The sequence below is a fragment of the Lotus japonicus genome, chromosome 6 (assembly GCF_012489685.1).
Source record: "Lotus japonicus ecotype B-129 chromosome 6, LjGifu_v1.2".
NCBI classification, from domain to species: Eukaryota; Viridiplantae; Streptophyta; class Magnoliopsida; order Fabales; family Fabaceae; genus Lotus; species Lotus japonicus.
Genome location: NC_080046.1, coordinates 4,788,961 through 4,801,707, shown reverse-complemented (window position 1 = coordinate 4,801,707; position 12,747 = coordinate 4,788,961). Strand labels below are relative to the sequence as shown.

The 12,747-nt window shown below is 34.1% G+C and overlaps 1 protein-coding gene and 1 long non-coding RNA gene across 2 annotated transcripts; one reads left to right on the top strand and one right to left on the bottom strand.

Annotated features, from left to right (window-relative positions):
* Nucleotides 1-4,298: 4,298 nt before the first annotated feature.
* On the top strand, nt 4,299-7,579 carry LOC130723769 (uncharacterized). The gene is made up of 5 exons (XR_009014348.1): nt 4,299-4,859; nt 5,196-5,510; nt 5,667-5,751; nt 6,028-6,096; nt 7,028-7,579. It is a non-coding gene; the product is annotated as an uncharacterized LOC130723769 (long non-coding RNA).
* A 1,382-nt stretch (nt 7,580-8,961) lies between these two features.
* Nucleotides 8,962-12,408, bottom strand: LOC130726391 (receptor-like protein EIX2). The gene is made up of 2 exons (XM_057577651.1): nt 9,675-12,408; nt 8,962-9,282 (listed from the first exon to the last, which is right to left on the bottom strand). Exons 1-2 carry the CDS (start codon nt 12,327-12,329, stop codon nt 9,253-9,255), a joined length of 2,685 nt encoding a protein of 894 aa, XP_057433634.1. The 5' UTR covers nt 12,330-12,408; the 3' UTR covers nt 8,962-9,252.
* Between the last annotated feature and the right edge of the window lie 339 nt (nt 12,409-12,747).

Genomic DNA, 12,747 nt, shown 5'->3' with positions numbered 1-12,747 from the left:
ATCTTAACTTATTTTTGATTTGTTTTTAGAATGTTAATTAATTTTTATGTTATTTTTATTGAATTTTCGGATTTTTAATTAATTCATAATTTTATGAGTTTTTATTGTGATTTGCTAGATTTTGTTAACTTTTATCTATATTTATTTAGTACCTTTTAAAATTTTAGATTTGATTAGGATTTAGGTTGTTTATTTCTTAATTTTATCTTAATTTATTTTTTATTTATTTTTGAAATATTTACAAAATAAAAACCAAATAGGAAATAAAAACACATAAATTAATTATTTTTTTAAGGAAAAAACACATTAATTATTTGTCTAGCCAATTAAGGATAAATAGAATCAATAATATTGAATATAGAAATTTCAAAAACATGTTTTTATTTTCTAAATCAAATAGATATTGAATTACCACCAGACATGGCAGAAGAGAGTGAGACGACGAAGAAGACGAAGAACGAGCAAGAGGATAATAATGATGTTGAGTCCCAGATTCAAACCGCTATGACCTCTCGCGTCCCTTACTTCAAGGAACAATCCGAGTAATTTCTCATCTTCTTCTTCAATTCTTCTTCTCCATCTTCATTTTTGTGGTAACGATTCTGTTTCTGTTTTACATTTGAATGCAGTTCATTGACATTTGAAGGGGTTCGTCGAGTGCTCAAGAAAGATTTGGGATTGGAGGAATTTAGGGTTTCGTCTCTGCCTCTTCCTCAATCCTTATGGTGGTAAATTTTGAAACTGGTCCCAATTTTGTCTCTGAACTATCGGTTTTAATTCTTATCTTGCCTATCAATGAGATCATTGTTGTTAGTTCACATTGCTAGAGCTGCCAGTTTTTGGATGATTGTATGATATTTTTCTTGCATTTACAAGGCTTGAACTGATCTAGACCTTGCTTAAAGATGATTTTTTAGATTGCAATTGGGTATAGTAGAAAGTTAGTGGAGTAGTTTATTTTGTTGTGTGTAGAAATTACCTAGCTTTAACTGCTATCATCCCTCCCTTTGTCCTTATTTGAAATTTGAAATTTAGATAATTCATCTTCTGCACTGGATTTATTTGTAATGAGACTATATTCATATATCTCATCTTCAGATTTGCATTGGAGCGCCCACTTTCCTCCTCTGATGTGTCTCCCCTGATTCTCTTCATTGTCTCCAAGTATTTTCTACCCTCTGCGTCTATGGAGGCAACGATTGAGGTATTGGAAATGGAGGAACTTGTGGTGTCTCCCAGTATTCTCTTCGCCGCTTAAAGACAGACTTTCACTGGTTGTTTGTTAGGTGGATCTTTGATCAGCTATCTTAGGTGAGTTTCATGTAAGGATGTAACAGAAGGGAAAATTAATCAGGGACATATAAGTTAGTTAGATGTTATTATAGTAGTTACTTTAGTACTAGGACGAGATGAGTTATAAATAAAGGGAAATCAAATTAGAGGAACACATTATGTAGCATTATATATCTCTCATTAAGTATGTCCTTTAGTATGTGAAAATATTGCTAAAGTATGATATTGAACATGTCTTAAGCACAAGAGAAAGTTCTTCGTGCAACACATAGATAAAAAGTGATTGTTTGAACTTATAGGTCGAAATCTAATTCCTATGAGTGGTAAATAAAAAATCAATATGATGTCATTACTTTTTTCATAACTTTTTGAAAGTTTTAAAAAGAAATAAATATAAAGGCATGATAATTTGATGATTAAAATGTGTCGTGCGGAGATTAGAAAACATTAATACATATATAGTGTATTTTTGTTTAAGTTAAACTATAAGGTTAAGAGTTCCCACGGGGATGAACATTTTACATAAAAAATCATGTAAAATTAATAGAAAAATCTCCTACGGGGCAAAAAGCTAGAAATAAACCAAGGTATTGATCCATGCCTCAAACACAAGAGCAAATTTCACCCTAAAAACACTAGAAATATTTGTTCTGGAGATGCACACAATTTTCTACTGCTTATCTTTCTGAAACCTAAAAGCGGTTGTTGTTTGTATTTGCGTATAATTTTTAATTGATATGTTTTAATTTTAAACTACTATAATGCTACCTACGTAAGATTTTATTTTATATAAAAAGTATCATTATATTTTTTTATACTATCATTATATTCTAAACTAATTGATTGATATTATTTTAATATAATTAATTTTAGTATTGTTTTCAAAATTTTAAGAGTGTATATTTATATATGTTTATAACTATAATAATTGGATAGTAAGAAAAGTACGAGGAATAAAAAATATTAATACATATGTACTATAAAATTATGGCCTAAATTTATTAGTACTAACAAATTAGAGTTACGAGATCTCATGGGGAGGAACATTTTATATGTAAAATGAAAATTTGTAGGAGTTAAAAAAAATAATTCATTTTTTCTATAACTTAAGTGTATTTTTAATAATTTAAACAATAATTATGTATTTATGTATTGTTACATATCTAAAACACAAAAGCATTACCCTTTATGCAACACGAGTATACATCTTCACAAACAAAATTCAGTTATACCTCACATATGCAAAACTTAAATCTTTTGACTTATTAACTTCAGTGTTTTTCAAAATCTTTATGTTAGTTAATGAAGTGTATGCTTACAAAACACTAAAATTGAGTGCCTGAATTTGTGCTCTTTAAATATCTACAACTTTATTATGATTGTTCTTACATTCTTAGAATCTTAAATATTTTATAATTTAAAATAGTAATCGATGTATCAAATACAATAAGCAAATTCCCCATGCAACGCGCGGGTAAAAACTTAGTGACGTGTCATTCTCACATTAATCAGAAGAACCACAAACAGTTGGTGTGCATAATTTTTATAACTTTTTTTACAAGTAAAATACAATAACCACAAATTTAATCTCATATAATCAGACCGATTAACAAGGTTATTAAAAATGGACCGTTGATCAAATCAGTGAGGGAATTGGTTCACTGTTCATTAGATCAATCGTAGTTGAATTGTGGTATGACCGGCATAGCCGCTATAAATTAAATATATCATTTAAAAAAATTATATGGTAGATTATAAAAATTGATATTAAATAATTACCAAATTTTAACTGAGAAGTTAAATTTATATTTACCTTAAATATCACAGATTCAAATTGATTTCAAATAGTTTTAGAGGATTGTTTAAAAATTAACACAAAAAAATGCTATCAAATGCTTCGTATAAGTTAAAACTATTCTTTTATATTTTTTATTACTATGTTGGAAAGAGGTGCAACTCTAATGTCAAAAAAAGTGCACCCAGTAGCTTTCACGTCTAATAAAAAAGACCCATATGTAACAAAACCCTAATATCTATTTCTAATTTCAATTGTCAATGGATAGCACAAAAATTCAAAAGAATGTCTACTGAATCTGAAAGAGAAACGCAAACAACATAGAAATCACCCCTTCCTCTCAGCTCAACCTTCCCCTTCCTCCTCTCCTTCTCAAGTCTCACACTGCTTCAATTTTTTTCTTGAGACATTCCTAAAATTCAAGGGTGACTAAGCATGGACAAGTCACCCATGTGCCTCTGCCACTGCTAGAAAGTGAATTATGTCATGGAAAATCTCTCTTCACTTCCATGTATGTAATTTATGGCTTATGCTCCATAAACTAATCTCAGTGTAACATTTAAAATTATGTGTCGTACGACGACTAGAGAACTATTAATATATTCGCATCAAAATAAGTCTTAATGATAGTTTATCTTTTTTGCCACTTTATATTAGTTAATTCAGTATATGCTTACAAAGCACTAGAATTGAGTGTTTGAATTTATGCTCTTTAAATATCTACATCTTTATTATGATTGTTCTTACATTCTTAGTATCTTAAATTTTTTATAATTTAAAATATTGATTGATGTTTCAAATACAATAGACAAATTTCCCGTGCAACGCACGGGTAAAAACACTAGTGTGAAAAAAGAAAAAAACAAAAGTGTTAAATCAGTTTTGCTTAAAATTTTAACTCCTAGTTGTTGAGCTTTCAACATTACGCTTAGTTTACCATGTGGTAGTGACGGTTTCTGACCTCGAACGGAAATAAAATGTAGTAACCACTAGTCCACTATATATCTATAACAATGAAACGTAAGAAATCCTAACAAAACAATCAGGAAGCAGATAGATAGTGGCATTTGTATGTGGATGACATATTCTATTAGTAGTTTTTTTAATTATGTATTTGGGATGGGACGGGTGATTCGAACCCGTCCTTACCCGAAGTCGGATTTTTAATTGGACATGATGGAAATTATGCTTCTTCGCTCGTACCCAATGCCATAATCGAATTTGCACCAAGTCCAACAACAAATCACTGTTCAGTTTCTCATTTTTGAAAATTATTTCATTTCGCAATTCCCACATGCATATACACCCACCGACCCACATAACAGCATGGACAAAGCATACAAGTATCACTACTAAAAAAAAGTGATTTAGCGAGGGAATGATATCCCTCGCTGTTAGCGACGGAATGCGACGAAACTCAGAAATTCCTCTCACACTCTCATGGCCGCAACGCGTTCTCTGCTTCTTGCTACTCCTCTTCACCTTCTCACTCTCTCAAATCTCACCCACGCTCTTCGACCCTTCTTCCCCGCCACTCCACATGTCACTTCCGCAACCGTCCTCTTCTCGGCGGAGCTCGAATCCTTCAATGTTTTCGCGACGGCGCGGTCTCCTCCGATGTGCTGGAATCTCTTCTCTTTCGGAGTCCGACTCGAACTGTGCTTGCTGGAATTGTGCTTTTAACTGCGCAGCATCGCTGAATCAAAACCAGAAACCCTACCAGGCGAATTTGAATCATACAGAACGGAAACCCTAGTCGAAATCATTGGAGGTAAGTAAAGTTATAGTTTGAGTTATCTTGTTCACTATGTGTGTCCAACCCAACGTATAAATCATTGGAGAGAACATGTTTGTCAATAGAGTATTAGAATTGTTTCTCATCCTTTGGGCTCAATAGAGTATTAGAACATGTTCTGCACCAATTTCTTAAGTAATATTGTACTTATTTATTTGGCTCTATTGAGCCCATAGATTTCTGTGAACTATCAACACTGTATTTTCTTTGTTTATGCCATCATTTGAAAATTGTTTAATTGTATAAGTACCATTTTATAACTTAATATTGAGTTGACCTTAAAGTTTCAAAATTGTATGTTTGCAATAACAGAGCGATGGCTTCCCACATTAGGTTAGCCTTTTGGGATGGCAAGAGTAGTGCTGAGGAGCTGAAGAAGGTTTCTGCAGACCTTAGGTTAGTCATTTGGAAGCAGATGGCTGAGGCTGGAATCCAGTATATTCCAAGCAACACCTTCTCATACTATGATCAAGTATTGGACACAACAACCATGCTTGGGGCAGTTCCTCCTACTCCTAGATATAGTTAGAACTGTGGGGAGATTGGCTTTGATATATACTTCTCCATGGTAAGAGGAAATGTATCTGTACCAGCTATGGAAATGACCAAGTGGTTTGACACCAACTAGTAAGTAAATCCCCCTTCCCCCCTAAAGTATTTCTTTATATTTATGCATTTACTCATACTCTTCATATTACAGGTTGTTTAACTTCCCTTTCATTGCCCCTAATTTCTTGATGAAATCATTTGTTCATTATTGTAAAGTTGTTTTCCAATTGACAGATTCAAGCAAGAATTTGGCTAGGAGAAGTAGTGCAGATCAGATTAGATGACTAGCAACTCCTTATTTCAGAACTACTTGCTCATGGTAAATTATTTTATTATACATATCTTATACTTTGGACAAATTAGGAGAACAACTATTATATTTACCTCAATTTTATCTTTCAAAGGAGTATGTTAAAAAAGTAATGATTTGTTATATTTGATTATACATGTCACTCAGTAAGCTTCTTTTAATATTTAGATTTGCAAAAGTTTGGGGTTGACTGGTGTGGACTTCTTCGCACCATCTGATCTGGTTTGAGGTTTCATGATAGACCTTATTTAGATTTGGTTATTAAAATTGTTTTGTTCATTTCAGGTTTGCAAAAGCATTGTGTGCTTATCGTCAATACCTGGTGCCACTCACATCGCCTTTCTTCCATCTCAGGTGCTTCTTCAATTATTCAATCCCAGTTTTCATAATTTTTTTACAAGGAAAAAATTGATGATTTAAACCCATTAAAATTGATCTAACTACTGAAACCCATTAAATTTGACACCTTATTTTAAACCAGATGTATAGCAAGACATGTGGCTTATTGGATGCTGATATTATTTTTTTAGTATGATATGGTTATCAATATACCATATATGATATATCATCATTAATTTGATGGTTCTTCCTTTATCTTCCTTTAATAAGCATGGTGGAAATGCTTGATAGGTACCAAAAGTGCAGCAATAGTTTAGTAGAAGTCGCTCAAACCTGCGAAAGAGCTTGAGGTAGCAACTGACTTAGTGTAGTTGTGTTAAATCCCTCAAACATTACTTTTATGGTTTCTGATTGAATTTTGACACCAAGTGTTCAGCCATTCATTAATTGTTATGTGTTAAAGTCCTATGACATATGGTATATCTATCGAAGTACATGAATGAATGACTAGAGAGATAGCATTAGCATTAATTACTACTAATGATTTCTCTTCTGATTCTATATCTTCAATAAATAGATAATTAACACTACTAGCATGTGTAGTTTTCACGAGTTTGCTATTTTGCTTTAGCTTTCTATTGTTTCCATTTATTTAATGAATTATAAAGTGAATTATTGTTTTATCACAGTAGTGAATTATTTACTGGATGGTGTATGATTGTTTTGGTTGCATGTGTATGAAGATGCTAGCTTAGCCATGGAAGTTTAATTATATTGTTGTTTTATCAAATTAGTGAATTATTTACTGAATGGTGTATGATTGGGAAAAGGGATCAATTATCACCATAATCTGAAGCCTCTTACTGTGCCTTGGGATCTCAAATCCCCAAATATGTTTCTTTCGTGATTCATTGAATTTGATGTTGATTTGCTGCCCTATGTACAGGTTTGGGTTGGAACTTGCGGTTTCATCTCCTCTATAAGCCTCGACATCTCAGGATAGAGGGAGCAATCTGCTTTGTGTTTCCCTTCTGTGGATGTGAAGCCTCTTGAATCAAGAGGTACATTCCTATCTGTTTATGTTTGAAGCTTCTGAAGGGTTTGACACATGTGCTTGTGGGTAAATAGTGACGGACTGTCCCGTCGGAATGAGCGACGGATTCACGTGATAATCCAGCAAACAGTTTAGTGACAGAAATATATAAATTAGCGACGGCACATTTCCGTCGCTATCAGCGACGGATTGATAACGACGGATTTAAGAATCCCTCGTTAATTATTTAGCGACGCCACTTTGCACGACGGATAGGGTTCCGTCGCAAATTCCGTCGAAAAATTTTTTGCGACGGAATTTTCCTTATTTAGCGACGGATTTTGTCCCTCGCTAATTTGCTTTTTTTTAGTAGTGTATTTACATACGGGTTGTCTAAATGACTCATGATAAAGTTTGGGTTAAATAACCCATCATCCAATCACATTGGAGATAAGTAAGTTGGAATTTCTATATTTTATTTATTAATTTATTTTCAACTCATTTAGTAATTTGGACATTGGATCCGTATCCTTGGGTTCTTTTTAGTGTAATGTTCGTGTTTGGGGAAGTGTTTAAGCGTACGTAAATAGTGTTGGATGAGTGAAGAAAAATAGTAAATCAAAAGAAAAACAAAGATCAAAAGGAAAATCAAATGAAAACCAAAAGAAAAATTGCATAGAATTGAAAAGGTGGTTCACACATTGTGTACTCTTATATGTCACTTGAATAGGATGGACGTACAACTTTTGAGGGAGTTGCTTCGAGTAGTAATTTGTGGACTCTTGTTACATTGTACTTACTACTATTTATAGAGGGAATTATTAACTAATTATAAACATCTAAGTTATAAGATCTTCACACGTATCATTCAGCATGAAAACCACTCAACAGTTGCTTCCTTGCCTTTGAATTGTGTAAATACTCCTTAGGTGCGGTTGTCATGTCTTCGACTCAAAATATGGTCACGCTTCACAGTATTTTTATGATTTTCGTTGACTCTTGGAAAAATGAGACGTCAAACATTGACTCGGAGCTTCGGCCTAATATGAACACTTAATCATATTGTTTATTGGAATCCAAAAAATCCATCTAATGGCCTTGACCTATTTAGGTCTTCCACGAATTCCTACCTTCGACGTAATCTCGGTTCTTGGTAATATTTGGGGTTAACAATACCCCACCTCACAAACTACTTATTCTCCCTCATCTTCCTCTACCATACTAATTGATGGATAAATAGTAACATTTTTTACTTGACTTCTATAAAGCTAAAAGCACTCACGTATACAGATAGTAAAAAAGAGAAAAATAAATAAAGAAAGAAAAATAACATTCCCATTGTCGGAGAAGGTTTCGGGTCAGAAGTGAGGGATGGATATTGCTGAAGTGCTCGCTGGAGAAGCCGTTGTGTGGATTTCTTTTCTAGGTTTTAAGGAGGGTATTTTGAAGAAGTAAAATCACTAAAGAATATTATTTTCATTAAACACAATTTTTTAAGTGACCTACACCGAAGTTGTTTTAAACTGACTCATTGTAGATTGTGTCTTTTTCAGTCAATCACATAAAATACGATTCATGAAATGACCTGATTTCTCGAGGGTCACTAGTAACCAGATACCCGCCAATTTTTTTGCGAACGCATTTGATAGTCATTAATGAAACCTCACTAAATAAATAAAATGTTCAAAAAGCAAGGCCGTTAAAGCCATACTTCAAAACCAGCTATAAATAATTTCAAATTAAACTTGCTCACTGTTGCACCACAGTGGCACCACAGAGGGCTACATACGAGAGACTTAATTAAAAAACAATTACGAAACTCATGCAAAAGTAATACACTAAGCTGATTAATACTAGTATCAAACCTGGGAAAGTATTATTATTTCATCCGTGCATGGCGCGGGATCAATACTAGTATCATGTTATTTACATGGCCAGTACATGAAATATGGAATGGTTACACGCTTTCCTTAACAGGTCCAAAATCTATACCATATTAAATTCAGAACTAATACATATCATAAATGCCACAGCAACTTGACAAAGGTCTCATTCTATCTTCTATTTTGAATATAGTCCCCGACTACATACCAATGCTTTGAATCTTCAAGCTTTCCATAAAAATATGGGATGCACTCTTAATTACTTGAGAAGCGTTGTGTGAAGGTCTGCAAAATTGGTCAAATGAGACTATAGAAGGAAAAACAAACTGCATACATCCATTTTTAACTGCAAAACCATACTTCAAGAGCCTAAATAAACTAGTCCAAAAAATTAAAGAAAAAGAAGATATAATATGGTTCACATTACAAATACTTTATCAACTCATTAACAATGTTTTAGTGATTGGTGACTCAAACAAAAAAACACAGACCCCAGTACATAAACGAAGTAGAATTTCACCAGATTTGACATTAAGTTAAACAGAAATTCAAACACAGACTAAAATGGGCGGATGATCATCATGTGTAATATGGTGGTGACATATCACATGAAAAGAAGATATAGATCATGTCCTAATAAAAGTACCGACAAAGAACATAATTATATTTTTACTTACTTGATCAGTTGGAAATTCTTGCCTTCTTGGTGATCCACTAAATCGGTTAAGCTTTAATTTGAGGGCCACAGACACATGAAGTTGGTCTACAACATGATTAAGGAATCGAAAATATGCATGCCTCCAAGCCCTGTTTAAGAATAGAGAACCACAAGTCCCCCAAAATCCCACTGCAAAACCAACACCCAAACCAAGGTAGAGTGAATTTTGAAAAGCATTATCATCATTGTTTCCTCCATGTTGCTTTGATTCATCATCATCACCATTTTCTCCTTCTCCTTCTATGCAGCTTTTTGGCAGAGGAATTCCACAAAGTTTAGGATTTCCAGCATAGCAGGAGGCATCAAAACTCTGAAGCTGAGTCCCTATTGGGATTTGTCCAACCAATCCATTGTTTGAAAGATTCAAGAATTCCAAGAAAGACAAGGTAGACATTGTAACAGGAATTTCTCCAAAGAGTTTGTTGCTGGACAGATCAATAGATTCCAAGTTTTTCATGTGTCCAATCTCTCTTGGTATCTTTCCTGTTAAATGATTTCGAGACAAGTTCAAGGACTTCAACTGAACAAGGTTGAAAACTTCTGGGGGGATTTCCCCTGATAAGTTGTTAGATGAAAGGTCAAGATTTCGCCATAGTCCATAATCTCTATACTCTAACTCAAGGCCTTTGTTATGCACATTGAATTCATGAAATTGAAAGTGGCTCGGTTTTTTCACTCCACCCATGCCGGTAATGTTGCCTATGCATGGAGGAATATGCCCTGAAAGTTTGTTATGGAAAAGATCCAATTGTAACAGTGAAGAGAGAGTGCACAGCTCTGGTGGAATGTTACCTTCAAATTGGTTTGATCCCAAAAGCATCACTTCCATGCTATGTGGAAGCTTCACTGGTACAGTTCCAGAGAAATTGTTTTCTCCAATGTTGATGAATTGCAAGTTTGTTGTGTTTGATAGATCCACCGAAAAATTGCCAAACAAGCTGTTGTTGTGCAAATCCAGTATAATGAGATCAATTAATGAGCCCATGGATGGAGGGAGTTCACCAGTTAGATTGTTGCTCTCCATGAAAAGGAAAGACAAACCTCTCCAATACTGCCAACAATCAGGAACAGCTCCAGATAAGAGATTGAATGATATGTCCAAATAATCCAAGCTATTTTCCCTACCCAATTTGTGGCAAAACATAGAGGAAATGGGTCCAAAGAGAGAATTGCGGGACAAACCCAAATAGAAGACATTTGAAGAAATATGTGGGAGCCTTCCAGTGAAATTATTGCAGTCCATAAATAAAAACTTGGAGCTCAGGGTGATGTTTGTTAAGTCTGCACTGATTAAGTTGCTGGCAATGTTGACATGGGTAATATTAGCTACAAATCTCCAAAATTTGTCTCCATTTATGGATGAAATATTTGATTTAGAAACATCAAGAAAGTCTAGTGACTTTTGGGTATATATCCAAGCTGGAAAATTAGGACCTAGGATTGTATTGATCAAACCTACTCCTTCCAATTGAAAGGGAGGAATCCATTCAGGATCCAACTCAAATGCAAAAGGTGAAGTCAAGATGAGTGACTCCAAATTGTGTAGATTGGAAAAATGTTGTTCAGAAAGAACGCCTGACAAGGATTTGCCTCCAATGTTTAAACTCTTCAAATTGAAGAGTTGTCCAAGACTGGTTGGAAGATTACCACTCAAGGAATCTGAGCTGATTCCCAAGTCAACCAAGGTTGAGAGATTTCCTAGAGATGAAGGGATAGAGCCATGAAACAAGTTCTCAGATAGAACCAGATTTTGTAAATTTTCATGCTTCCCTAACCAATCTGGAATGGATCCATTGAGTTCATTGTTATGCAACCTTAAAGATTTAAGCTTTCCAAGACTTAGCAAGCTCTTGGGTATTTGACCTTGTAGAAAATTGAAGCTAAGGTCAACATGAGCGATATCACTGCTGAGATTAAACAACCAATAAGGTAAACTAGAATGAAATGAATTTCCAGAGAGATCAAGAGTCACAAGTGAAGTAAAATTCACAAACTTGATGGATGGGTTGATATTGGTCAATTGACAGCTTGCCAATCTTAGCTCTAACAGTGAAGGATGCATTGACATGGACTGAAGCCAGCTTGTTTCATTTACAAGGTTAATTTCGCTGAGGTTGAGAAATTTCAAGGAAGAAAGTTTTGAAAGCCAGTGAAGATTGTCCATGTGAAAATCATCATTGAAGGATAAGTCCAGATACTGAATATTAGAGAAGTTAGCAGGTTTACTAGATTGGTTGAAGGTAGGTGGAAGAGTTATGCCACTAAAGAAATTTATGCTCAAGTCCAAGTAGCTCAGGAACTCAATATCAAACAAGGAGAGGTTAATTTCACCTTGCAAGTATTGTTGATTTAGATCAAGTCTTGTGACTCTGCCTGTGATGTTGTCACAATGAACTCCTTTCCATGCACAACAATCTTCTTCATTGGACCAAGAGGAGAGCATGCTGGAATTGTCTATGACACCACGTTTGAATTGCAGTAGTGAAGAACGGTCCCTCTCATTGCAACGAAGCTGCAGATTTGTACTAGTACAGAACATGTCACTATGGAATGTTGTTGTAGATAAGAACAGAAGAAAGGCAATAGAAAATTGTGAAAAGCTAACAGTGGACATGGTTAATTAGATTGGAGAGCAAGAACTTAATTTTGTTGGTTGTTTGCTGCTCTCCGGTGCTCACTTCTTATAGGGTCGTGATACTATATATCACACGGGGAAACTTTTTCACCTTCTCATGTTAATTAATATATATGAAGAGTATAATACTCTCACATTAAATATAGTTAAGTTTTTAGTTTATTATATTTTCTTATGCCGTACGCCCGTACCTTAAGTTAATGGGTAATCCAAATGATGTGTACCAATAAAAAACATACATGTTGTGTCAGCATTCATATATTTATATTTATATTTTCTTTAAAAATTTAAATATTAATAGTATTACCATTATTTGCTAAGTAATGGTTTTCAAAATTCCAACCCCTCCTCTGCATCACCAAAATGCTCTAAGCGTCGGAACCTATACCACCACTTT

Coding starts and splice junctions, on each gene's coding strand:
- LOC130726391 (XM_057577651.1), bottom strand. CDS start 12,329: ATGTCCACTGTTAGCTTTTCACAATTTTCTATTGCCTTTCTTCTGTTC. Junction 9,283..9,674: donor AAGAATTTCCAACTGATCAA/GTAAGTAAAAAT, acceptor CCAATTTTGCAG/ACCTTCACACAACGCTTCTC.